Source organism: Acanthochromis polyacanthus, chromosome 14, assembly GCF_021347895.1.
Source record: "Acanthochromis polyacanthus isolate Apoly-LR-REF ecotype Palm Island chromosome 14, KAUST_Apoly_ChrSc, whole genome shotgun sequence".
NCBI classification, from domain to species: domain Eukaryota; kingdom Metazoa; phylum Chordata; class Actinopteri; family Pomacentridae; genus Acanthochromis; species Acanthochromis polyacanthus.
The window spans coordinates 10,659,643-10,687,358 of record NC_067126.1 but is presented as its reverse complement, the minus strand read 5'-3'; the positions used below and the strand labels follow the sequence as shown (position 1 = coordinate 10,687,358).

Genomic DNA, 27,716 nt, shown 5'->3' with positions numbered 1-27,716 from the left:
TAAAGGCAGGGAAAAAATCACGGTCATGGCTAAAAAAGGAACTATATTCCTCAGTTAAGGTCAGGGAAAGATCGTGGTCGTGACTTTATGAAAGAACATGGATGGTTCATTCTTTCTTTCCTGCTCGCTCCACACACACACCCAGTACGCTTTAATCCATTTAATAACTCATGCAACCAGGACATTCTTCTATTGTAAAAATAGCCTACACAAAATTATTCATTTTTCTGCAATGCAAGTTTGTATTTTAAGTAGAACTGCTGCAATAAGTCAACATAAATGATGATGCTGTAAATACCTCGATATCAATATTTGCAAGGTAATTTACAGTTAATGTGACAATATATTTCTTTAATTCAAAGCTGTTACCCAAGTTCAAGAACAGTTAAACAGCAAGGACAAAAACAGTTGCTTTAGCTGCTCTTTGCTGTAAAATATCCGCCATGTTGCATTTTGTTTATTGTACAGACTGAGCTTTTCCACTTTGTTAATGGCTTTAACAGAAACTTGGATTTCTTTTGGAGATGCACTACTGATTTAAATAGTAAATCGACTTTAAAATGCTTTTATTATCATGTTACTAGTTGAAGTCCACAGTTTTGCACTTTGGAGCACCCTTATTGTGCCTCTTTTTGGCAAATGAATTAAAGTCTCTACAGTGCGTCTTTCGGTTTTTCAGCTCAAAATACTGCAAAGATGGTTAATCTCACCACAACTGTGCAAATCCTGTTTCCAAGCTGTTTTAAACATACCGTTTTTGCTGTGAAAAGCTGCTGCTGTACCTGCCTCCTTCAGGAATAAAACTCTCTCTGTGTTAATTTGAGCCGGCTATTGGTTAACTAGCTATTAAAGCACCTGAGTCGAATTCTTACTGGCTTGTAAACCTGGGATGATCATTGGAATTGCAAAAATAAACGTCTTCACATCTTACCAGCTTTTATTTCACACTTCCAAGTTTCTAACAACCACAAAACACAACTAAAATTGATTTTTATCATATGACCTTTACTGTGCAAACCCTTCGTTTTTGTCATGTACTAGTTTATACAAAGACATACAGTTTGCCAAAATAAACAGAACATCAATTAAATGCTCTTTTCTTTCCTGAGGTTTATCTGCAGAATAGTCAATAGGTTAATTGAGAGAAAAATTGTCATTTATCTTCACAGAAATAGTCCCTGAACAGTCTGATGAGCTCTTGCATTGCCAGACGGTTTGTTTTCCGTGCAAGTATCTAATGTTATTTTCCCCAGTTTCACCTTCATCCCTCTGCCTGCAGCTCTGACCGTTACACTCTGGACGAAACTGCATGTCACTTCAGAGCAACACAATACAATGCTGCTCTCCCCAAACCACAAACTCTGGAGCCCCTCTGCCAGACCAGCTCTTCTCGTGGCATGGTTCAATGTTCCTGAAAAACCTCTCTATTTCCCCCCTCCTCTCTCTCTCTCTCTCTCTCTCTCTCTCTCCTGGCAGCATCGTGAGTGCACTGCAGTAAAATGAAAAAGTTTTCTTTAAAACGTAAATCAAGGCAAATTACGACGCAGAACTATGAAAGAATTATAGAACATGAAATATTCATCTTCTCCTTAATGAGCTCTGGTCCTCCAGGACCTCTAACTCTCTCTCCCTGTTTCTTTCTGTGTGTTTGGGTTGTTGGGGAGGGGGAGTGTGTGACCACCAGAGACACCATTAACACAGAGATAAATATGTAATGAAGGAAAAATCACTTTTCTGTTAGTTTTTTGCATGACTTCACCTTTCCTGTTAATCAGTGTTTTTCTTCCTATTTTCTCCCTTTTCCTTCCATCTGTCTGTCTCTGTCCGTCTGTCTCTTCCACTCTTGTCTTTGAATAAGTGTGTGCGGTTGCGATTCATGAGGACTGGATGCAGTCTAATGGAGTCGATGAGTCACTGCACATTTGTAAAATAATGCTTCTTTGATGAAAAACTGTAATGTTATTGAGTGTGTGCTGTGGTCACGTGTGTGTGTGTGTGTGTGTGTGTGTGTGTGTGTGTTCGCATGCATGCACTCGCATTGTTGAATCATTTTTTTTCGTTCGAACTGTGTGTGGTATTCATTCCATTTATCTGCAATTAAACAATTAACTTAATTGTGGTTTGCCAAAAAGCCCAAACTCCACCCTGCGACAGTGAATAAGAGGCCACCAGGATGCAGAGAGACAAACACAGAGAGAGAATGAATAAAGACTGCACAGCTTTGACAGTCTCTCTCAAATGTAAAAACATACATGTTTGGAGAAACCGTTCAGCTTTAAATAACTCTTATCTACTGATATCTAGTAAGGGAGTTGAACCATTTGATGTCACAGCTAAAAACACTAAAGGGTAAATACTTTAGTTTATACTTTAGTCAAAATTTGAATGCAATAAAATTGACTTGCAAACAAATAAAATGACATTACAGCATTGTACTCATGTAAAATATGCCTTTGAAGGAGAAAACAAATGCTGTCATACATTAATAAATACAGTTGAATGAGTTTATTAATAAACGCTTCAAACTGTCCTCATAGCTGCTTGAAGTAACATTGTAGTGTGTTATATACATATAACCCATTATTGAATGTTTACAGAGTGCTTATATATGCAAATTGGTGGTGTTAAAATAAAGTGTTGCTGTTATTTATTTGCTTTTAACAGTCATTTTTTATTTCTTCATGTGTCTGATATATCCTATTTGCATTAGTACTAGTATGAGAAATGATGTTAATATATGTTTTGGGTTGATTCTTCATTGAATTACCTTAAAAATGTGACAGTGTTTTACATTTTTCTAAAAATATGACCCATTGGCAAACCAACAAATGTTTGCTTGTTCATCTTGGTCAGTCTTCCCTATCATGTCTATGTCCCTTTATCCTCAGCTCATCGGCTCCTACTGAAGGTATAACTCTCCACTGCTGTTATTTTGGAGGTTGTGAGCAGAAAGGTTTGCAAACTTTTATCATGATACTTGGGCACTGTAGTTTCGAGTAAATGTTCCAAAAACTCAAACAATAAGCATGTTTGTTTGGAACTATTTTCAGCTGCAGACTAGTACACATTTGTTTTTTTCTAATAGTTGAGGTAACAAGACGGTGTACTTTGGATAGATCCACAGGGAACACGTTCTTTCTCTTTCTAATGAAGTAATGTGGCTCATTTATGTGTTTTAATGGTTTCTGGGGAACAGAGGTTTTGTGGATGATATATCAGGCTTTTGAAATGCAGGCAATACCTTCATCTTTTTATGAGGTTTGATTACATATGAGGTGATTATAGAGTAAAATTAAATGTTATAGATATAGACTAGACCCTTGAACTACCCTGGAAGTGTGAAAGATGTTATGCTGGGGTCTTTGACTGGCAATTTTTCGTCTATTTTATGACCCAGGGACTGGTTTGACCACTTGAATAATGAATAAATGGACCCTAACACATGTTGAAGCTAAGAGACCTGTTAGATAGTAGACTTTGACTTGTCATAGGAAATATTACCGGTGGGTTTGTTCTCATTTCAGTAAATTGTAAAAAATGAGCCAAAGTGCCTTGCCTCACCTCCTAAAACTAAGACAGGGAAATTAGTCTCTTTGTTATTTACACTCGTGCTTTGCTAAAGATACAACTTGTACGAGGTGAGAGACTTTTACAGTCTGCAGTGGCGTTCTCCTGTTTATACTCATCATGGGAAGTACTGCTCAGCTGGTGAAAGCAGTTGTGTAATGGCTCTGGTGAGAACTTTCCCAGCTCTGAGAAAATAATGCCTGCTGATGTCATCTGGCTGTCGTTGGCGTTGGTTTGACCTTGTAGATTTTCCTAACAGAGAACTTACAAATTAGGGTGTGGAGTTCAGAAGACGTTTACCAGGCAGGGAGGGTCTAATGAAGATCGGCGTTGCATTAAAGAAAACGTACGCTCCAAAAGTAAACACCGACTGCAAAACTTCAAAAAACGGCAACATAAATCTGCAAAAAAGTTGTAAAATGTGACCGAAAATGACTAAAAACTGCAACCAGAGACTGAAAATAACTGAAAGCAGACAAAACTACCAAAGACAAAAGCAAGCAGTCGCTAATGGTTGAAAACAGCAACACATCATAGCAACGTAAAAAACAGCATCCTCTTCCTAAACGTAATCAAGTTGTTTTGTGGCGTAAGCAAAAGCAAACAACAACTAAAAACAACTTAGCACAATGACAAAGCAGCACCTGACAACAAAAGGTAACAGCAGCTGAAAATGATGAATAAACTGCACCATAAAATGACTAAAAACAAAGAAAGAAAAATGACTACAACAAAACAGCAACTAAAAACAAAAGCAGACAGTGACTGAAAACAACATAAATCAGGGTCTGAAAACAAAAGTAAACTGTGAAGGGAAAAGTTATGAAAAATGAGTCAAAACAACAGCTAAAATCAAAAAAAGCAAACAGTAAGCAAAAACGAGTGAAAACGGACACAAATGTAGATTTTAAACCAAAACATTATCTTTTCCTAAATGTAAGCACTCTTCGTGTCCAAACTTAACAAAGTAACACTGTCTAAAATCTAAAACAATGCCTGGAAACAGATAGGAATAGCAAAGAAAAATGTCATAAGACAGCCACATAACAGTAGCTAAAAACAGCAGAAGCAGAATAAAAGCTGCAACATAGCTGCTGAAAACAACTGATAATAGTGATGTGGAACAGCAGCTGAAAACGACGGAAAACAACGACAAAGTAGTCATTGAAAAGGACTTCTAATAGTGACATAAAACAGCAACTGAACACGAAAACAAATAGCAAATGAAAAGTCTCTTTTCCTAAATGTAACAAAGCAGTTTTTACTTAACGAAGTAGGTTTATAGTGTAAACAAAAGCAAACAGTGAAGGAAAAAAAATAAACAGCGATATTAACCCCTCACGGGAATCAAGCCTCAGTCTCCTCCAATCAAGCCTGTGTCTGAGTTATCTTAACTGACAAAAATCTATGCATAAGTTCCTTCGATTGCGATGCCGGTGCAGCACCTTTGGCTTGAAGCGGGACATGAAAACGGGGTGAAGGGAGGGCGCGGCGGTTGTTACTACTTGTTCTAGTCCACCACTCCTGGGGTCTCGGCCACGGCGAGCGGTCACACGCACGCACGCACAAACACCCCCAGACTCGCAGCAGAAATCAATTTAGCAAAAACAATAAAGAAATTATTTATAAGGGCAGACTCTGCCAAATTAGCTGTGGGACGCACTTAACTGCTCGAGCTGTATGAGCTGTGGAGCGAACACCGGGGCCATGTCAGTCATGAAGAAATGTGATGCTGCCGAGGTTACCAGCACACACAGACACACACAGACACACAGACACACAGACACACACACACACACACACACACACACACATATATATATATATATATATATATATATGTATACATGCAGCACCTGCTGACTTAATAGACAAACTGTGACACAGTTTCCCAGAGCCCCTGACATGCAGACGTGGCTCACGCTACTGTACATACAGTCCGGTCCACTGTACTGCTCTGGCTCGGAGGGCATCCATTTTTCATGCTGCGGTCAGTTGCTGCAGTTTTTTAGAGACCCTCTTATTGTCCAAACACAAAAGAGCACTAACGACTATCAGTGTGAGATTTTGTGTATGTGTGGCAGATGGGACACATGTGTGGTCTGTGGTGGCAGGCTGGCTGGAGCCTGAGGTTGGAGAGGGGGTGGTGGTGGTGGTGGTGGGGGTCTGAAGAAAGCAACATGAACACACACGTATTTATACCTCATTTCCCATTAATAAATCACCAGCGTTTCACCACAGTTCGCCTCCCCGTGTCTCTCGAGGTGGTGGGGGGGCTACAGTGTTATGAGGGTAAACTTTTATTTTTAGCCGAGAGGAGCAGAGGAATGTGTTAACGGTGCCACCACAGCTTCCTCCCCGTCTTCTCATCAGCCTTTAATACAGAGCTCTGAGGTGGGTGGAGCCGCCAAACAACGAAAAGGGAAGTTGGAGCAATGGACTGTTTTTGATTTATGGCATATGGTATATACTATATGTGGGATATAATAGCTTTACAGTAGGGGGTGGGGGGTAGGATGATGGTTAGACGGAGTATCTTTACCCGGAGGAGCTGGGCCCAGCCACATAGTGAGGTCAGTTTGTGTGCCAGATTGTCACCTTTAACCTTTAAGAGGTATCAGAAGAGGTGACACTACTACTACTTTACTGTTATTGTTGTTGCTTTGGCCTCCAGTCAATTGATTTGATGTAGTTTTGAGAAAAGGGGGGACATTGGCATTCTATCTTATTTTCAAAGACAACAAAATCCGCCTACGAGCACCTCTAAAGTTCACAAATTTACACATTGTAGCTTGTTTGTTTTATCTAGTGATTTTTCATTTAGCTTTTGTGGCGTTTATCAGTGACTTTTAGATTGGTTTCAGCCGTCGTTTTTTTGCTCTTTCAACGTTTATTTTCTCCATTTTAGTAGTTACATTCAGAACTTTTAGCTTCAGATCACCTCTTACATTGATAAAGATTGGCTTTTCAGTATTTATCAATGACTGCTAGCTGGGTTTTAGATATCAGAATCAGAAATACTTTATTGATCCCTGAGTAGTCATTGCTTTGTTAGTTACTTTAAGCTTCTGTTACATCCCAAACTTTGAACTTTTTCAACATTCATTAATCATTGTTAGCTGCATTCTAGCTGTTATAGCCATGATTTTTTTTTTTAACTTTTTCAGCATTTTATTCATGACTTTTAGCTGTGTTTCAGCTAGTCGTAATTGTTGGCTTTTTAAAAATTTAACATTTATCAGTTATTTTGAGCCTAATTTTTATCTGTTACATCCTTAACTTTTAGCTTTTTTCTTAGTATTTGTCAGTGGCTTTTAGCTTCATTTCAGGAGTTCCATAGCCTAGCCGCGCTAGACAACCCACGGCAACAAATTTAATTCTCTGCCAGGGTGGGTCTAGTTACCCTCCATAAGGCTCGAGGTTGGATTCTCCTAAAACTGGCCGGACGAATCACCATGAAGTGTAGAGTCAGAAGGCGGGCGTAACTAAGTGACGACAGAGGCGCGACGATTCTGACAGAAACAACCGGAAACAACTAGCCTAGCCGCACTAGACAACACACGGCAACGAATTTAATTCTCTGCCAGGGTCGACACCAAAAACGACAACAGTCGTTGAGCTCCATTAGCACCGACTCTGAATAATCTTTCTGTTAACATGTCTGTAATATACTTGAGCTTCACCCATTGACTGTATAAATAAGGCTTCACCGAACTACCGCATCCTCTGATTTCCGGCACTCTAGGAGCCTATTCGTTGCGTTGATTGGTTGTATACCTACCCAATTGCTGCAGAGTGATTTGATAGACAACCTTTTAGCCCGCCTCCCTCCCTGTTGAGCGTGCCTAGACCCTTGTGCCGTCAGAAACATGGGTGTAGCGTGGCTAGGCTAGGAGTTCCATCCATATGTCTGAGCTTTATCAACTTTAATCAGCTTTGTTTCAGCTGTTTCATCCATAACTAATAGCTTTGTAGTTTTCTGTTACTTGTAGCTGTTTTTCAGCTACTGTAGCCATAATTTTGAGCTTGTTTAACATTTATTAGTTACTTTTAGCTGTGTTTCAGCTGTTACATCCAGAACTTTGAGTTTTTTCAATTTTTTGCTACATTTTGGTTAATTTCAACTGTTACATTTTTTTTTTTTTTAATGTTTTTAGTTACTCTTTAGCTCCATTGTAGCTGTTGTATCTATATGTTTTATAGCATTTGCCAGTGGCTTTTAGCTTCATTTCAGTAGTTAAATCCAGATTTCATAGCTTTTTTTAACATTGATCAGTGACATTTAGCTTAGTTTCAGCCATTACCTCGACAAGTCATAGCTTTGTAGCCATTTTTATGTTACTTATTACTATGTTTCAGCTGTTACATCTATAATTTTGAGCTTTTTCAATATTTTTCTTTTACTTTTAACATTATTTCAGCTGTTACATCTATAATTTTGAGCTCTTTAACCATTTATCATTTACTTTCTGATGCATTTCAGCTGTTGCATTCAGAACTTTTAACTTTTTCACTATGTATCAGTTTCTTTTGACCCTATTTACACTGATTATTCTGAGCTTCTAGCTCTTTCAGCACTTTTTAACCTTTACTTTTGGCAGTTTGTTTTCATTACTTCCCCTTCTTTATAAATTTATACTTTTAGATCCTAATTTGACCGTTTATCCGTGACATTTGCCTAAATATTTGAGAGTGCATTACTATGAACTATACAAACACGGAGAGACGGGCAGAAAGACAGGCAGGGTGGCTCGGTTGTGCATCGGTGAGTGGGAGGGTTACAGTAATGAAAAGGGCCGGCACATCTCTGCGTTTTCTGCATCGATCTTTCTCAGCCCTCCTTCGGCCTCCCTCCACAGAAACTAATGGGGCATTTCCTCCAGTGCCACACCACCCAGCAACAGTGTTTACTCTTCGTTCCACTGGGGCACGCAGGGACACACAAACACATGTGCACGCACAACGAGATCAAACGGCACTGTACATACTTAGACGAAATAGATATAATGAGTAAATAATAATGACAGATGCGGTCTCTGAGGGCAGACACATTCAGTTCCATCCTTTGTGGACGAATAAAGTGTGTGTTCACGCATTGCACAGTGTGTTCAAGTAATAAGCATTGCTATTATTGCTAGTTTTAGTCTTTTGCGTGTCCTTGTGTTCTTGTGTGGGATTGCATTCATAAACAATGGGCATATTTGAAATAGGAAACAATTATTCACTTTTTAGCTCAGATTTGCATGAGAAATCAATACCACTTTTGCTTCTGTGCATTCAGTGTAAATACAGACAACAAAGGGTTCCCTTAGCTTATCAGAAAGACTTAAAACATTAGGAAGCAGCTAATCTGGCTCAGAATTAATTAATTCACCTAAAGCTCACCCTCTTGAAGACTTTCTAGATACTATTTTGCTCCTGTCACATTTTTAGTCACAGTGGGCCCATTTTTGACTGCACTATAAGCCCTGTATCTCTATGGAAACGGCACAAACATGACTGAAAGGAGAAAGAACTAAAAAATGCCTTTTATGCTGGATAACATTTTTACAATGCCAGAAATCATTGAGAAGACAAAGGGAACTTTTTTTGATCAGCAATTTCACCAAAATTGAAAAATCAGTGTAGTCATGTCCATGTTCCCAGGTGCCCACAGGTGTTATCAACACTGTAAAAAATGGAGGCTGCACATGCTATAGATTATTAACTATTTGCATTTTTGCATTCCTACAAACTTTTTTCATGCTACCCTGCACATCAACTTTAAAATGAAAAAAAAAGATGTTTCACCATGCTGAATGCTTCCAGCAACTTGCTCACAGCTTGCTCCTCTGTATACCATTTTGAGCCATGCAGCATTTACTTTACTAGTATGTTTAATTTTCCTGTCAGTCTCTCATGTCATCTCTTCTCTGCTCTGTGGAAACACTGCCTGCAGTTGAGCCAAATAGTTGCTGAGTATTTGTCAAGTGACTGTTGGTTGCAGTTGACTGAATAATAACTGCTTGGTTGCACAGAAAAGTGCAGAATTTTAATTTTTTTTACATGATCTCTTTAGGTCAAACTGTCTACTTTTGGATATTTTTTTTAATGAAACATGTCAAATAAACTGATTTTTTTATGAAATGTGATGATTTTTAGTTGGGATTAGGTCAGTTTTTCTGATGGAATCACATGTCAGATATGGTTCCTTCAACATTTGAAAGTTGAAAATTCAATATTTGTTTCTACTTTTATAGTTTCTGGCTAAAGAATTGTGTAATTTGGATGCTTCGGGGCTCAGAAAATGTAGATTAAAATGCTGTCTTATTTGTTTTATTCATAGAAATCCAACAGTGTAAAGATGTCAAGTTTTGCTTTCACTTGGGGCTATGTGCTTGAGGAGACTGCAGTCAAGAAATATTGTGGCTTTCATATAAGACATGCAGATTTGATCATATGCATCATGGGAGGTGATCAGGAGACACTTCTGACATAAACAAGACTGCAAAAAAATGTTAAAAAAAAAAAAGCATATTCAAATGAAATATGTTTCACGTACATCAGTGAAAATAAGCTTTCTTTGCATGCTTTGAAAATCCAGCGGTCAGGAAGATCGTGTGAAAACGTACTAATCATATCAAACATATATTTTCGGGATGCATGTTTGTTGTGAAGAGGAAGGCAACGTGTTTACTGCCAGTTTAACAGATGTAAATATTATGAGATGAGGTGATGTGCAGGAAATCTGTTCAGTGTGTTTCCCAGAGATGCCTTTGCGATGCCAGGTGTAAATAAAATCCACATCTGGACGCGCAGCTGCAAACACTTACCTGTGTGTCCTGTGGCAGGTGGAGGACGGTGTGCAGCCTCTCGGTGTGGTGGTGTCTGGACTCCTCTTCATAGGCCAGGTCTCTGTCGGCCTGCGGCAGCATCAGGAACCTCCGGATGGTGCAAAGGTTCTCCCACAGAGTGCGGTTCTCCGGGCTCGGGTTCTCCTTCCACCGAAGCAGCTCACACAACCAGCCCTGGATAGGAAAGAAGATAATTCAGGAGGTGAAATAAGCTTGTTTATAAGTTTTAGTCAGGCCGTTAGCTTAGCCTAGCATAAGACTTGAACATCCAGCTCTCCCTAAAGGTTAAAAAAATAAAAAATAAACCTCCCTTTTTACCATTCCCAAACCTCCCTAATTAACATGTTATTTAACTCATTTCACTCCAAGCATTTTTTGGGCGATGTCTTGCTTCTGTCACATTTTGTGCTTCTGTCACAAAAAAAAAAAATTTTCTCACTCTTGGCTCCAATTCTCCACTGCAGTATGAAGTCGTACAACTTCATTGAAACAGCACAATCATGTCTAGATTGAGAAAGAACTCAGAAATGTTTTATGTGCACCATGACACAGTTATAATCCCATAAATTTAAGTTGAATTCCTTGATTATTTTACAAAAAAAAAATTGGAAAAAACACTGGAATCAACTTGTACTACATTGTTCCAAGTGTCCACAGATGGTACCAACACTGGAAATGAAATAGTGACTGCACATACTACAGAGATTTATCTGTATATATTTTTACAACCTCTACAAATGAGGTTCTTTAGGGCAGAATTTTGAATTTTTTACGTACTCTAAAAAGTACGTAACTTGGACTTGTTCCTACCACATAATTAAATTCATAGACTGCAGAATGAAAGAAACTAACTCACTGAGTTATATAAAACTTTTAAGTTGCAGACAATATTTAATCAATAGTCGTGAAAAAAATAAAATATTAAAGATGAATTTCTCGGATTATTTTATAATAACTACAAAAAATCAAATCAGCATTCACACATTTCAAAGCATCTTCAAGTGTTACCAATACTTTAAAAATGGAGGCTCTACATACTATATAGATACTGATCTACTTACATTTCCTTCAAACTCTGTGTTTGCTACATACAATGCACATCAACTCTAGAAAGATGATTCCCCATGCTGTATGTATCTTCCAACCTGCTGCTCTGTGTGCTGTTTTTGAACCATGCTGCATTTATTTTATTGATTGTTTTATTGTTCTCATAGTTTTGTTTCCATATCATCTTTTATCTGCTCTGTGCAAACACAGCCTGCAGTTCAGTCGAGAAACTCTGAATTTTGGTCTCAGCTGAGTCAGTCGTGGCCTCTCGCTGGTGCCTCGGAGCACATAGTTTTTTTTGTTTTTGAATCTGGTGCAGATGATGCATTTTTGGAGAATCTTTAAGTGAGACATGTATTAATAAATATCAAGATTTTCAGCTTAGACTTGGTTGAACTGCATGTCACACAAAATTAGTTGAGTGGCTGTTCCAACGATTGCTTCTGTTTTTACAGTTTCCCGCTCTGATAAGTGGTGTAATTTAGAAGCAATTTTAAATGATACATTGATTTTATGAAATGCCATGATCTTTAGCTTAGATTTGGTAGAACTACATATCACACATGATCAGCTGAGTGGCTATTGTACGGTTGAAAATTGGACGACTGTTTCTGTCTTTACAGTTTCTTGATATGATTAATGGTGTCATTTCAGCAGTTTGTTTTATAAATACAACACCTTGCCAGGTTGTGGTGTTCACAATAGAAAAACACAATTAATAGCAGGGTTGAATACAGACAAAAAGTTGTAGAAGTTGGAACCGTGCAGGATGTGCGAGGTGAATGCAGGAAAGGAAGCTGGGGGGAAGGAGAGACGAGAAGATTCAATTATACGTGCTAGACTGCTTCAGTTTGTGACGCCAGCTGTTGTGTTCAACCAGCCACCTCGGGCAGCATGCGCCGCTAATAGCCTGATCATCTCGCTCTCCCTCGCTCGCTGTCCTTGTGGCCAGCTGCAGCAGATGGGTGCACTGAGCCGTGACCCTCCGCCACCCCCAGACCCACCGGCCTGGGGGACCACGCTCACCACACACAAACACACAAAGGCAATGCGGTGCACATACTGGAGACATGCTCTGCACGGTACCTTTCTCACGCTTACACCTGGTAACTCAGCCACATGCTACTGTCCAGAGACGCATGCTAAATGAACTATATCTTTAAATGAAGCGATTTAGATCCATGTGAAGCTACTCTCTGATTCACTGGAGCCTGTGTAGATACTACTACTCTGTCCTCTGATTAGTATACCTGCAGTCACTGCTCAGGGCAGCAAACAGACTGCATGTTTTTCTTCTATCAGTTACTTTTACTTTATTTCTGCTGTTACATGCATATTTTTTTTAGCTTTTTCAACATTTATCAGTGATTGTTAGCTGTATTTTAGCAGTTACATCCATGATTTCCAGCTTTTTCAACATTTCCCAGTGACTGTTGTCTTTATTACTGCAGTTACATCCATGATTTTTAGCTTTTTCCACATTGACCAACTATTTCATCTTCACCTCAGCTGTTTACATCCATGATTTTTTTCCCCGCTTTTTCCACATTGCTAAGTTACTTTCAGCTTTGTTTCAGCTGTTACATCAATAACCTTTAGCTTTTTATGTATTTATAAATGACTCTGAGCTACGTTTTAGCTGTTATGAGCACAATTTCTGGATTTTTTTTTTTTTTAACATTTTTCGGTTATTCTTAGCTTCATTACAACAGTTACATCTATGCTTTGTAGCTTTTCCAAAATTGATCAGCTACTTTTGGCTCTTTCTCTTAGCAGTTACATCCATAACCTTTAGCTTTTCAACACTGATCAGTTACTTTTTAGCAGTTGCATCCATATTCTATTGGTTTGTCAGCATTTATCAATGACTGTGAGCTCCGTTTTTTGTTGTTACAACCATAATTTTCAGATTTTTCTACATTTTTCAGTTAGTTTTAGCTTAATGTCAGCAGTTACGTGCATAATTTTTAGCTTTATAAAAAAATTCCAACTGCTAAATTGATAAGTTTTAGTTTTTTCAAAGTGTATTTTAGCTGTGACATCCATGATTTGTAGCCTTCTCAACATTTCTCAGTTACTTTTGGCTTTCTTTTAGCATTTCCATGCATGACTTTTAACTTTTTAACCATTTATCAATTGCTTTTGCTTTCCTCCAGTTGTTCAGCTTTGTAACCATTTATCTAGCAACTTTGTCCACTTATCTGTGTACCTGCAGTTAGTAATTAGGACAGCAAATGCCTCTATATGTTTTCCTGTTGAACAAATATAATTGTATGTTTGTATATTGAAATTTAAAGATCATACTGAAGTCCACTTAAAATAAGGAACTAAGAACAACCCTCTGTGTATTAATAAATTATTTGATGAGGGTTTTGGCTCTAAATCTCTGTTAAAGCCACAAGTTTAGTGTTTTTTACGAGCTTCTTAAAGCTTTAAAACTATTTTGTGACATTTCTCTTCTTATGGACCCCTGTATAACTTTTTAAAATTGGTATACATGTCTTCATCACACAGAGAATATGTGATTGTCCTGACTTGGGATGAAAAAAAACCCATTAATCTAAAAGCCATGATTACTTTAAAGTGACTGTGGCCTCCTTTTTCTGCAGTGACTTCCTCACCTGGCTCTTGTTGGCTGCCACCTTTGCGAACAGAGCCTGGGACACTTTGGCTCTCTTCATCTCCTGCTGGATTTCGTCATAGATGCCTGACGTAATGTTGACCAGCGACTCCAGCTTCAGTGAGAGGTCGGGGGCCGGGCCGGACGGCTTTGGCTGCAAGAAAGAATCAACACATGATGTCAGTAAGTACAAACACAAAAAACAAGCGAGCTTCATGTTGTTTAATGTTCTGAGAGGACAAGATATCAGATAAACCACCATAAAGACATCCCCTCTGTTTTGTAAGAATTGTCATTTACTGTACAAAACTACTCCCATAAAAGCAAATGTGATGTTTACGTATGAGAAAAGGTTATCAGCTGATGATCAGGCCAAGCGAATGAGAACAGACATGCAGTGTTGGCTGTGCGAGCATCAGCTGCACATCTGCAGCGCACGTCTCCACATGAATTTTGTTTACAGATCAAAGTCATTAAGTCCTTCTCTTTTGTCTTTCTTTGTTGTTTCTGTTTGAGTGAACATGTATTGGCTCTCAGAGAGCTTGTATACACAGCGTTTGAAGTAGTCCACAAGACATGTACAGACCAGCTCGCTTACATTCCCTCAGTGTAAACGATGCTGAGATAATTTTACATAGCCATAATAAGAATAGCGCACAAATTCACCCACAGCCATGAATGGGCATTCGCCCTGACATCAGAGGGAACTTCTTATCACTGACACTGCTAAATTGTTATGTGCACATGGACGGAAATTTCCAAATACTGTATAATGTCCTTTATGTTTACAGTCTGCTCCTATGATAGCTTTGAAGATGTTTCTTCCATTATATTAAAATGGAATTTGTTAAGATAAAACCTTTCATAACCCGACGCAGGTTTTAGCAGTACATGACATGCTGCAGCCTATTTCTGTGAGGGCAAGTTAAAGATTGCAGATAACTCACAGAGTTGGAGATCTTAGTCTTGTTCTTCCAGATGGAGGCCCAGGTATCAGGGGTTATCTGGTCGTCCAAGCTCCTCTCCCACACTTTCTATGCGCACACAAACACACAACATGGCACTTTACATTATGATTACACATGATAAAAATCCCACTGTTTTCCTGCTTCTTGTTGGGCTGCTTTGGCAACAGTTTTACAATCATCAATCATGAGTGTGGACAGACACCTGCGAGAGTCGTGGAGCTCCGGGGCTGGAGGAGTTGGAGGCAGGAAGGCCCACTGAGGGGTTCATGGTTCTCTCTCTCTCCTCCTGGTAGATTCGGTCTCTCTCGCTCTCGGGCAAGTTCAGAAAGTTCTGCATGGCTTTCAGATTCACCAGCAGAGACTGTGAGGCTGTGCGAGGGTCCTCCTCCTTCCTCAGGATCTCTGACAGCAAGCCCTGACCAACACAAACGCACGCATTTACACTGAGAACTTCATCCTTTTTGTTTTGTTTTGTTTAACTTTTATTTAACCATTGGACCCCAAGAAGTTTCTTTTGCTCCTGGCACACTTCTCTTCACTGTGGGTTCATTTTTCACTGCAGTATAAAGTCCTGCACCTCTATGGAAACAGCTCAACCATGACCAGAAGGTAGAAGAACTCAGAAAGGTCTTCTGTGCAGTATAGCATAGTTATACTACCATAAATCATAAAAAGAAAGTTTGATATGTACAACATTATTTCAAGCCACCAAGTGCTGTTGCCAACACTGGGGAAAATGGGCTGTAACATGATTTTTCACTATTTACATTTTTACAACCTCCAAAAACTCACCATTTTTCACTCTACTCTGCACATTAACTGCAGAAACCATGTTGAATGTATCTTCCAACAACTTTCTACATTTTTATGTTCCAGTTGGTCACAGCTGAGTCAGTCGTGGCTTCTCAGTTGCTCTGAGGAGCAGGGAATGATTATTTTGGACGAATGTTTAATGAACACATAAAGAATAAAGTGCTTTTGATAAAACATTACAATATTAAGGTTAGATTTGGTCAATGTCACCCCCAAAATGCACAATATAACTGTTTACATACATAAGAACATATAACAATTTGAAACTAAGGCTTGCATGAACATTAAGAGTGCATTATAGTATCAAAAAGTTGAAAAAACATATATAACCTAAGCCTGATATGAAGTTTTTTTTTTAAATGCAGGTGTTACTATGGTATTGTACAAATAGTTTATTACAAGTAAAAGTTAGTTTTCTATTTTTATTTTCGGTTATCTTACTTGTATCTTAATTAATATGTTGTGTGACTTTGTTTTATTGTGAAGTTTTATCTTATCTTCTATCCTATCTGCAGATTATGGTACAGTACAATATTATCTGATACTTACATGTTAATATGTAACCATGCTGTTTGACTTACTATTTACGATTTTGGGTAAAGGTGGTAGGCCTACTTGCGGTCATTTTCAGTATGCATTAACAACCATCAAATATGCTAAACTGATTGATTGTTTGTGGAAAAACACCCTTCAAGTCCTTTTGTGTGAAATAATAGGTTACATTTCAACTTCATTATTATATTTTAAGTAAGTGAAGGGAAACTAATTGTCACATTTAAGGAGCTGAAACAACCAAATGTCGTACAAAACATTATTGATGTCAAAAGAAAGCATGATAGTTTTTGCTGAAACTCAGTGAAACTGTGAAGCTTTATCTTTACAATATTTGCATACACGTCGGAAGCGTTCGTAAATCCACATCCTTGTACCTAAACGTCAGCAACACACACCTGGCCTCTCGACCGCTGGATCCACGAGCCACCTCCCATTACATTGATCTAATGGGGCGTGCAGTGAGCGGTTGAGCTCAGCCTGAATGCATCAGGTGTTTGTGCTGCTGCGGGGGCGGGGATGGAGGCTCAATGACCCGGCAAGCAACCCCGCCACGCTCCTGCTAATCCCACTGAAAATACCACGAGGCGGGTGACCACCAAATTAGCCGAACCCAGTGTGAAAAATGATCGCCTATCAGCGACATCAAACTGGCATTTATTTCTATCAAGTGCAACAATTATCTCCTCTCACCTGATAGTTTGCGGATGATCTGTTTATTTCTGGGGAAATGTAAATCAGCGAGCAGCAGGGTGATATTTGAGACTTGCCTGACGCAATGTCGCCATAAAATGCAATGTGTTAGTCTTCAGATTTTCTTTCTTTGGCTTATTGCTCATGCTGTCAGAAACTATCCTGTCCTGTCCTCGACCCTCTGAACTCCAAACGATTTTTGCTCCTGTCACATTTTTACTTACTGTCCGTGGAAACAGAACAACCATGGCTAAAATCTGAAAAATATTCTGAAATGTCTTTTGTGCAAGATGACACAGCTATAACACCATTAAACTTTAAAAGGTTCTCAAAAGTGACGAGTTTTGTTTTGTTTTGGGTTTTTTTGCCAAACATGATAGTACACTGAAAATAATTTTGGGGTGCAGATTGTTAGGTGAGGCATCTCCCTGAATCTGAGAAACAGATTTTTTGTATTTCTTTGACTTTTTCTTGACAAAACAGCCAGTTTGTTCATTAAGAAAGGCATACAACAGTATTTGTGGTATTTTGATTATTTGTTTCGAGCTGCTGGTCGCAAGAACTGGAATCAACATGTGCAACATTTTCCAAGCTTCCAAAGATGTTACTGATATTGGGGAAGAATGCAGACTCTAAACAATTTAGATATTTCACAGCTTAGATCTTAGTTTGTTTCCTTATTTATCTCGTATATCTGGTTTGTGTAAACACAGCCGGCAGTTCAATCAGAAAGTTCTGAACTTTTGTCACGTGACTGTTAGTCACAACTGAGTCACTCGTGGTCATGGAGCAGAATTTTTTGTTTTCTACAAAATCATTTTTGGTGTATTTTTAAATGAGACATACAATGAAGTGATGTTGATAAAGTGTTACTATTTTAAGCTTATGTTTGGCTAACTTTTCCAACAGAACAGCACATCACAGATACTTAGTTCAAGAACTCTCAGGCAGTTGAAAATCTTATGATTCATTGCGTAATCTTGGCAGTTTCTTCAAAAATGTAACATGTAACAACAGGGTTAATGCGTCTCCTTGCTCCTCCTCTAATCCTGATTTTACCACTTTCCCTCCTCACCCTCCTGACCGCCGTGTGTTTCGTGTTCGTACCTGTGTGCGGTTGAAAGCCACTCGGGCAAACACAGCCTGGGAGACGCTCGCTCTCTTCAGCTCGTCTCTGACCTGCTGGTAGATTTCGGAGGAGACCTCAGCAGCCGAGGGGTTGCTCCCAGGATGGTCACCGCCGGCTTTGGACGAACCTCGAGGGATGGGCGGGTGGTTGAGGAACTGCTGGTTGATGGCCTGGGGGTGCTGGTGGGCCAACAGGCGGCTGACGGCGAGCTGCTGGTTGATGAGGTGGGCCATGGCGAGCTGCTGGCGAACCAGCTGCGGGGAGAGCTGAGGGGAGAGCAGCCCACCTGGACCCAGCAGGGGCTGCAGAGCTCCAGGAGGAGGCGGCGGCGGAGGGGGAGGCACCTGCCCCGTACGGAGAGGAGGGCTGTGGTGGAGGGGGCCATGAGGTGAGGGCTGCTGCTGGGGAGGAGGAGGCTGCTGGGGCGGCTGGGAGGGAGCCTGTGGATCTCCAGAGCCTGCTTTGAGGAGAGGGCTGCTGGCCCCCAGGTGGCTGAGCTGAGCCAGGCTGGCCAGGTGAGGAGGAGGAGGCCTCTGACCCAGCACACAGAAGTCCGAAATGTTGTCTCTCTCAACTGGAGAGAAGAAGACACGAGTGGTCAAGCAAACACCTTCACTTACAGGGTCAGTCTGTGGCTTACTTATCTGTTATTTGTGCCCGAAACGAAGTTCTAGAGAATACTTTTGCATGGTAATTTCAAGTTTTACACATCTATTTTAAATTTTTGGAAGGCATCTTTAAGATTCAGTATCTGCAGGAATATAAGTTCCACAGTCATGAAATATGGTGAGGACACTGTCAAAGTTGTTCCAAGGAAATCTGAATGATTAAGTATTTCCAGCAGAGGCCAAATGTTTAATTACTAGCACTTGAAAATGGGTAAAAGCTTTTTAAACAGGGGTATTATTGGGGCACCAGAAAGTGTATGGCTGCATCCACATAAGAAAACAAACCCTGGAGAATGGATGAAAACTTGGAATTCTGAAATTCTGTATTTGAGACTCGTAAGTGTACTAAAGATTCACAGATTTCAGCACAGTGTCACAAAGATAGATAGCATTTCTTACTTTTGATGTCAGCAGCATCTCGTCCAGACCACATCTTCTCCAGGTAATCTACTGCTTGACAAAACAACAACAACAACAACAACAACAAAAACAGTCAGAAAGGAAGATGCTTTGAGGTAAAGATTTCAAGTCCCCTCCCTTATTTTTACATGCCTGGACAAATTCAGACAGTTAAAACTAGGAATCAAAAATACATTTGACTGTATAGGAAAAACTAATTCATAGTTTATTTGTTGATCATAATCCACATTACTTAAGTTTTCATAACTCAAAGAATTGCTTCAAACCATCTAGTTGTAGAATCGAGTGTAGAACCGTATTCATATGATTTATTTTTGTTATTTTTTTGATGAGACATATAGAATAACATGACTTGTATGAGTACTCACAATTTTGAGATTTATTTGATCATGTTTCCTGACAGACCTGTCTATCAAAAGATGCATTCACAGACCGTTGGAAAACTGATATACCGGGGTATTCTTTCTCTTTTTAAATTCTGATAAATATTGTAATTTAAAAGAAAAAATTTAAAGACAGCATGCCTTTTAGGGGTTCAGAGGCTTGAACAAGCTTCAGCTTTTCAAATGTGAGGATTTTATGCTTTTTATAAAATCATACAGAATAGAATAGAATCACTTTATTCATCCCCGAAGGGAAATTCAGTTGTCAGGGTTCTTATCTGTTTAATTTTGAATTGAATAGCCTGACTGCTGATGGCAATATGCGACAGTTCACGTAAAGTGTTTGGGGGTCTGACAGCCTCCTTTAATGATAGCAGAGAATTTTTGCTATTTCTTTGGGTTTTTCTTGACAAAACATTTAATTGGTGAACTCAGAAACATATGTTTGACTTTGATCAACTTTAAGGTTAACTGTGTTCACTTTCTCTTGTTAGACTCAGAGTGGCAGAGCTGCAGATGTAGTAGTTGGCCATCTAGAATGAAGACTTGTAGTCGCCATGTTGTGTCGGTTTATTCCCAGTGAGGGTGAGCCGACTGATCGCAGCGGTGGATGTTTTTGCTCAAAGAGCGACCGCTGAGCCGTTTTCACCCTCCCAGCGCTGTTTTCACTCTTAACAGTCTCCACCTCAGATACTTGTAGGAGAAAACACGAGCAGGCCGAGCTGACCAGTCACAGTTTTTGTGGTCATGTGGTGTCTCGGTGGTTGCCGTAGCGATGTGTAGCTGCATTTTTGAGGAGGTGCATGTCATCTATAGCAGCAGCGTGGCTTCATGCATATGCTCTGAAGCCCGCTTAAGCGGACCAGTTTTTACACATTTAAGTCTTTTTCTTTGTGTTTGACAGTAGTTGTTTAAAGACATTTGTGCTTCCAGAGTTGCATTGTGGGTAATGTAGGCTGCAGGTTTTGACAAGATGGAAGAGGAAAAAAATATGTCTGTTTTCTGCTTGTGGGAGTAATAGCAGTACTAAATCAGTGGAGCTCTCATTTAATGTTTTTAATTTGTTCAATCAATCTGTTTCCTTCAGATAGTTTCATTTGAATATATATATATTTAAAATGTACATTTTAGGGAAAACCGAAGAAAATGGACTGAATTTTATGTGATAGAGTTTTGTTTTCTATTATTTACTGCTCGGGATTAACCGAATACCAGTTTGGCTGATAATTGTGTCCAATATGCAGCATTTTTGGAATATCTTTTTTTTTTTTTTTATAATGATTTCAGATAAAATAGACCAGCTATTGTTACAGGTTTCTTTTTCCCATAAAGCTGCAAAAATTAGTTGATTAATGGATTTGTTGCCAACAATTACATTAATCAGCAATTATTAGTTAGATATTTATAATATAAACAGGCTGAATTTTGGGATTGCAGCTTCCTAAATGTGAATATTTTCTGTTTATTTTTTCCTCCTTTATCACAGTAAGCTGAGTATCTTTGGGTTGTGGACAAAACAAGAAATTTGTCATCTTGGGTTTTCAGAAAAACAGATTTTTCTGACAAAACCAATCAGCTAATCAATTATTTAAGAAAATTATCAACACATGAAGTCAACAATGAAATAATTGCCAGTGTCTTATAGCCGATTAACACTGAAGAATAAATGCTTTTTTCCTTAAAATTCAAAACATCTTCTGAACAAAGACGTTCCAGTGAGATTTCTGTTGGAATTTGTATTATTTTGAATTTTATCACCAACATTTTCATTTTTACTGCAAATGTTTAACAGTTTTTTGTCTTCTTCGTCACTAAAAATCATATCAGCCTTGAAAAAAAAACCTCTTTTCTACTCCAGAAACATCATCATGTTGTTGTTGTGTCCTTTTCTACCGTCCTCACCTTTTATTTTCTTATACTTCTTGTACCAGCGACCAAACTCTTGACATTTGGCAGTGGAGACGTTGGCATAGTAGGAGCTATTCACTATGGAGGAAATCATACTCTGACAGAGAGAGAGAGAGAGAGAGAAAGGGGGGAAGATAATTAATAACCAACATAATATGAAATGCTTAGACTCACGCAACAGCCACATGGCATGCACACACAAACACACACAATAGAAATAGACAAACATTAATCATGACTGGAAGCCACCCATGGAAACTCGAGCCAGCACGGTGCAGAGAGGGAATCTCCAGCCGCACACACATATGCTTGCAATTGATGCAGCGATCAACACCCCCACCAGAGATCCATTTAAACACAGTACGCAAACACATCTCACACACAAGTGATTATGGGACCAGGATCGAGGGCTAAACATGCAGCTGGGGAGTTTAGCGCTTAATTTGTGGGGTGGAGTTTGATAAAAGTGTCAGTAGAGGATAGTTTCTGGATTTTGTAATTGCCCAAATGGGAGCTGACTTCAGGCGTTAGCTGGAGAGTTTCAGATGTGAACAAGTTAAACACTTAAAGAATCACGGCATTGCTAAGTGCCCTCCTGGTGGGGATTGTGTGATTTTGATGCTGTTACCTGTGACAGAGGACACTCTTTGGCCAGAGTACTTTGGTTCATCTCCTTCAGCAGCTCTTTGAGAGCGTTCCTGACAGTCGCGTGGTTCCACTGTTCACAGGGCAGATCCTCCAGCTTTGAAAAACTACACCAAACCAAAAAAACAGACATCAGTTTTTTTTGTTATTTTTTTTATTAGGTGACCTTAATGCATTGAGACATGAAAGGACTAACCATAAAAACCCCTTGAAACTGTAGCATTACACAGGATGTTTTGTGGATAACCGCTCGGCCATATTCACTTAAGTAATTTGACATTTGGGAACGCTTTTGTTGCTGAGTTTGATGATAAGAAGCTGATCATCTTAGCTTAGAATTAAGGCTGGAATCAAGGAAAAAGCAGCAACAAAATCTGCACCACAGTGTGAACCAACCAGGTGTACATGAGAAATATTTCTGAGATGCTTTTTGTGTCTCAGAAATGTTAATTTGCATACAAGATTTTCCATCTAGTGATGCTGTAGCACCAAAGCTAAATGTAGAAAACCACATTAGCCAGATTTCAAAGGTCCTCAATTGGCTTCCCATTCAATTTAAAGTGGATTTTTTTGATTTTGTGTTAAGTTTCTAAATGTTTGAATGTACTAGCTCTTGAATATTTGTCTGATATAGTGGTTAAATACGCCTCTAAAGTCATCTACTTCTGGTGTCATAGATATTCACAGAGTAGAGCTAACATCTACAGAGACGCTGTATTTTGTGTTTTCAGCTCTCGAACAACTGATTCAGTAGATAACAAAACTTTGAAAGTGCAGTTATGATTGCATTTATGTACTTTTTTTGTAGGTTCATGAAATTTACTGGTGCCAAACCTATTTATTACACTTATCATGTACTTGTGTATTCATTGTATTTACAATAATGTGTATTGCTAATGTTTTTTTGAAATATTTTTGTTTAATTTTATTTACTTTGAGTGGCACTTGCTGTGAAGAAGAAGAAGAAAAAGGAGAAGATCCTCCTTCATCACCTATTGTACTTGACTTTTTGAAAAAACGAATGCTCATTTTTGGATCATAGCAACCAAAAGAAGGCTAAACAAGGTAATACAAGCTCCATGCTAAGCTAACTGGCTGTTGTCTGTAGCTTCACATTCACTGATTAGTAAGTAGAGTGATATCAGTGTTGTCATCCAAGTCTCAACAAGGAAAGTAATCTAAACCTTAATAAACACCCGCTCATCATGCAAACGTTATGTATCAACCACAACCCACTGCTTCCTGTCGATGGACTATCTTCCTGCATTCTCCCTGTTTTTATTTAATTTCAACCTCAAATAAATCATTTCAGCTCCGAGCTCAATATGCGCCAAAGCTCTGCCATGGATACACTCATAAACACGTAAACAAACCTGGCTGGTATGTGCCAAGACAATAACAATAATAACCCCTCTCATCTGGAGTTTATCTGTTTTTATCTGTCCATCAGGATCCTGCTTCACTTTTTCTAGAGAACTTGGAGTTCCTGGCACACCGGCACTTCTCGACAGAGACAGATAATAGATAAATCCCCACCGGGTTGTTCAACTGTGGCCTTTAGTGTTCCAATGTTGCCGCTTTCAAATTTGATAGATATGCTAAATTCTTCCGCTGCAATCAGCCGCAATGACATCAGCCGCCCAGTGGACCGAGTGTCTGATTCAGTGCAGCAGCGGATCCACAAAGCATCAGAGTCCTACACTTTGATGTGAAATCTAAGGAATGAACTGAGATCCAGATACACTGTAAAACAAAGAAATGTAAAAAAAAAAAAAGCTAACAAAAAAAATGAAAATCTGGCAGGAAGAGGGCCTGAAAGAATATGCTCAACAGTGGAATGCTGTAATTTTCTGAAATAAATAAATGAATAAGAAGTAAAAATAATGGCAAATATCTGTTATCATTTTTTAACAGATTTAAAAACAGTTTGTACAGTCAACATGTAAAGCAATACTGTTGTTTAACAAAACTAAAAGTAAAAAATAGTAAAAAAAAAAAAAACTAGAATAATGTAAGTCTGTAAAATAACAATATTATACTAGCTTTCAGTCATATACAAACATAAAAAACAATATATCAACTTTTCCTTTCAGTAACAGTAAATATCTATAAATAATGATATTTATACTAATTTAAATACAGTAAAAGTGTGTTTTATTTGAAGGTCAAACATTGTCACAGATGGAACTTATAAAAATGCAGATTTTTTTTTTTACGTGAGAAGTATTTCTAGTTTTGGCATTTTTTTTGCAGTTAGCATGTGAATTAATGCTTTTTTCCCCCCTGTTGTTTTTCAAAATATTAACTTTGTACTACACTGTAATGTACTTTTTTCCCAGGTAGTAACAAATATCTGTAAAATAATCAGATTTTTGCTGTTTTTTACTCAGTGGAAAAAGAGTGCAATTTTATTCTATGTGTTAGTCACACACTGTAATGCAAGGAATCAGCATTTATGAAAATACAGATTATTGATCTGGACATTGTTGTCTGTTTTGACCTGTTTTTTTTTTCCCCACAGATGACATGTAAATAGATTATTTTTCTGTGATTTTACAACGACTTACCTGTCATTTAACTAGCAGTGAATTGTTTTTTTTAAAAATTACGTTTCAGCTGTTCCTTTTTTCTAGCATATGTAATGAAATTGTAAATCTTTTTACCTTTGTAGCTGAATACGTAGCGTGACCATGTGGTAAACCTCCATCAACATGTCGGCGACTGTAGCTTCTGGAGCGTCGGTCAGAAAGTGGATGGGCAGAGGGTTCCACCTTCCCACCTTGATGATACCTGGACGTAGACACAGATTTCGCTCAGTTTTTGTACACATTTAATGACAATAATTGATAATAATGCAATACAGATGCAGTACTACAAATGTGGTAAGGTTGCACAATGGCACGTTGTAATGAAAAGAAAAAGAAATCGGACTTTCTCACACCCATAGTCTTGCATGTTAAGTTTTAGGTGACAGAACCACTGTGGTTAAAAGTTTGGGAAAGTTAATTAAACATGTTTCTAGTAAGAACCAATACCAGCATGACTCGCTAACATGAGGAAGTGCTGCGAGAAATCAGAATGGAGTCATAAAGAAATGCTTATTCATGCTTCAGTTGGACAGTGAGCGGATTCTGCAGAAAAACTAATTGAAAACAGTTTCGGTGAGCGTTTTTGCAGATACATTTCACATTTTACGACTTTGCAGATGCAGCACATTCATTAAAACGTTTAAGTGTACATAAAAATGTCTCCCAAACAAGTTGCTGCAGCAAATCGGTTTGTTTATCAAAGCAGGGTTCTTATTCTGCGGAACTACACATACTTGACATTATTTAAAACTATTTTTCAAAGCGGAATGTTGTGTCTTTCAGACAGCTTCAGACACAGTGAACTGCTGATTTCCTGTGTTGTATAAATGAGATATTATCTAGTATCATCACAGAATAAAAAGGATTCATTTACTTGTTGACTCAAAAAAGGCCAAAAATGTAAATAATGTTAATATCAAGTACTGTTTCTTTCATGTGACTGTAGAATTACAATGTTTCACTGTATTAAAACCTGCTAAACATATCATTATAACACAGATATTTACCATTATTTTTTACAATTGTTAATGTATTTTTCTGTCCTCCCATGTAGACTACACTAGGCAGCTGTGCACAAAGAAGCCTCAAGTCTTTACTCAATTACTGTAGCATAAAAAATAGATTAAAAAGAGTAAAATACAGATTTTTGCTGTCAGATTTGCCTCAGTTGAAACAAAGTTGTGTTATCTTCCCGGTGGGCTGCCCCAAGACAAACCTGATAAATGTGCAACTCACTTTCATTGGCAGCAAATACAGATTATTTTTATTTTATTTTCAGCTGTTTGAATATTTGCTCGATTAGCTTGGTAATTATAAAATGTCAGAAAATGGTAAAAGATGTTTCAGGGTTTTCTACAGCCCAACATGATGTCCTTAAATGTCACACAGACTTAACGTTGATTAACAAAATAGTTGCTGATTAATTTAACAATTGATAACTCATTGATTCTGTTTTCACATGTAATGCTCAAAGTGCTTACAAATGAACATTTTATTATCTCAACAGCAGTTTTCCTTTACTGAAACCATCCTTATTGATACACAGAATTGTTGACCACGTATTTGTGTTTTCGCTGTGTGATATTTTGAAAAGTTCTGTGGTCTGTGTCGGCGCAGCAGCAGAAACCAAAAGTCATCCAAACCCACAAACAGAAAAAGAGCTTTTTGTTTGTGAATTAGCATGCGTTTGTGTTTCTGCTGGTGTGCACCGTCATCGTCCTTAGGAAGAATATAAGCATGCAAATACACAACATAACACACACATGTGCATTTCACCTTTACTCGCCAGAACACACAAACAGACACACACTCGCAGAGGTTGTTCTTTTTTTTCATGGGGACTGGCTGGAGCTGTGAAAACTAAACAAAGCTAATCGCATTACTATCCTCTAAATGAGATCCAGACGGGTCCTGAGGAGTCTCTCTCTCTCGCTCTGTCCCCCCTCTGCCTCCCACCTTCCCTCCCCCATATATCCCTCCTCTGATTTCCGCCGTTCGCTGTGTTTACAGTCATTTATATCTTTGATTCCACTCGGGCCGGACTGTGTTCTTAATTATTTGACCATACAGAGGGAGCATCATTAAAACACGATGTGGAAAAAGGACTGAAAACCCTTCAGAGTGAAGGAGAACCCCAGAGAACCTAAGGCCACCATGGAGGCGTTCAAGAACCCAAACAGAACCAGATATAGTTATTTTATAGTGGTCAGTCTTTGTTCATCTGGACCACATGAAAACGTCCTTTTTCTATATGAAAGCTTCAGTTTTCTGTCTGTACACAGTTTGAAACAATTTCAAAAATGACCCGTAGAACATTTTCTTTTTGTACATGTTCTTGCTGTCTGTTTGCTCAATATTCACTGCAACATAAAGTCCTGCACCTCTGCGGAAACAACGGGACCATGACTAGATGTAGAGAAAAGTCAGAAATATCTTAAGTGTGGTATGACACAGTTACAGTATCATAAATCATTAAAAAAAAATGGGGACAAAAGGAGATTGGAATCAACAAATGCCCACTTGTGTTGTCAATCCTGGAAAAAAATACTTTGACATGCTAGAGATATTTAATTATTTACATTTTACAGCCTCTTTAAACTCACCCTGCACATAAACTGAAGATATTTCACCATCCTGGTTGTACCTCTTAGCAACTTGCTGCTCCTCTGTATAGGATATATATTTATCTTTATATATTTTCCTCTCAGTCTCTCTTGTGATCTCCTCTCTACTTTGTTAAGACACTGCCTGCAGTTCAACAGAAAAGCCTCTAAAATTTTGTCACCTGGCTGTAGGTCCCATTCAAGTCAATCATAGCTTCTCATTAGCCATAGACAGCACAGAAGTTTTCCTTTTTTTATATCTATTTTTTATGAGTACGT

The 27,716-nt window shown here is 38.6% G+C and overlaps 1 protein-coding gene across 1 annotated transcript in view; it reads right to left on the bottom strand.

Annotated features, from left to right (window-relative positions):
* satb2 (SATB homeobox 2) overlaps positions 1 to 27,716 on the bottom strand; it is a 51,914-nt gene that overhangs the window by 8,712 nt on the left and 15,486 nt on the right. The window contains exons 3-11 of the mRNA XM_051959012.1: positions 24,910 to 25,036; positions 22,230 to 22,353; positions 21,596 to 21,698; positions 19,290 to 19,340; positions 18,201 to 18,796; positions 15,238 to 15,450; positions 15,015 to 15,101; positions 14,069 to 14,221; positions 10,380 to 10,574 (exon numbers count right to left, since the gene is read on the bottom strand). Of these exons, the coding sequence (XP_051814972.1) occupies positions 10,380 to 10,574; positions 14,069 to 14,221; positions 15,015 to 15,101; positions 15,238 to 15,450; positions 18,201 to 18,796; positions 19,290 to 19,340; positions 21,596 to 21,698; positions 22,230 to 22,353; positions 24,910 to 25,036 (1,649 nt within the window). The remainder of the gene's footprint in view (positions 1 to 10,379; positions 10,575 to 14,068; positions 14,222 to 15,014; positions 15,102 to 15,237; positions 15,451 to 18,200; positions 18,797 to 19,289; positions 19,341 to 21,595; positions 21,699 to 22,229; positions 22,354 to 24,909; positions 25,037 to 27,716) is intronic.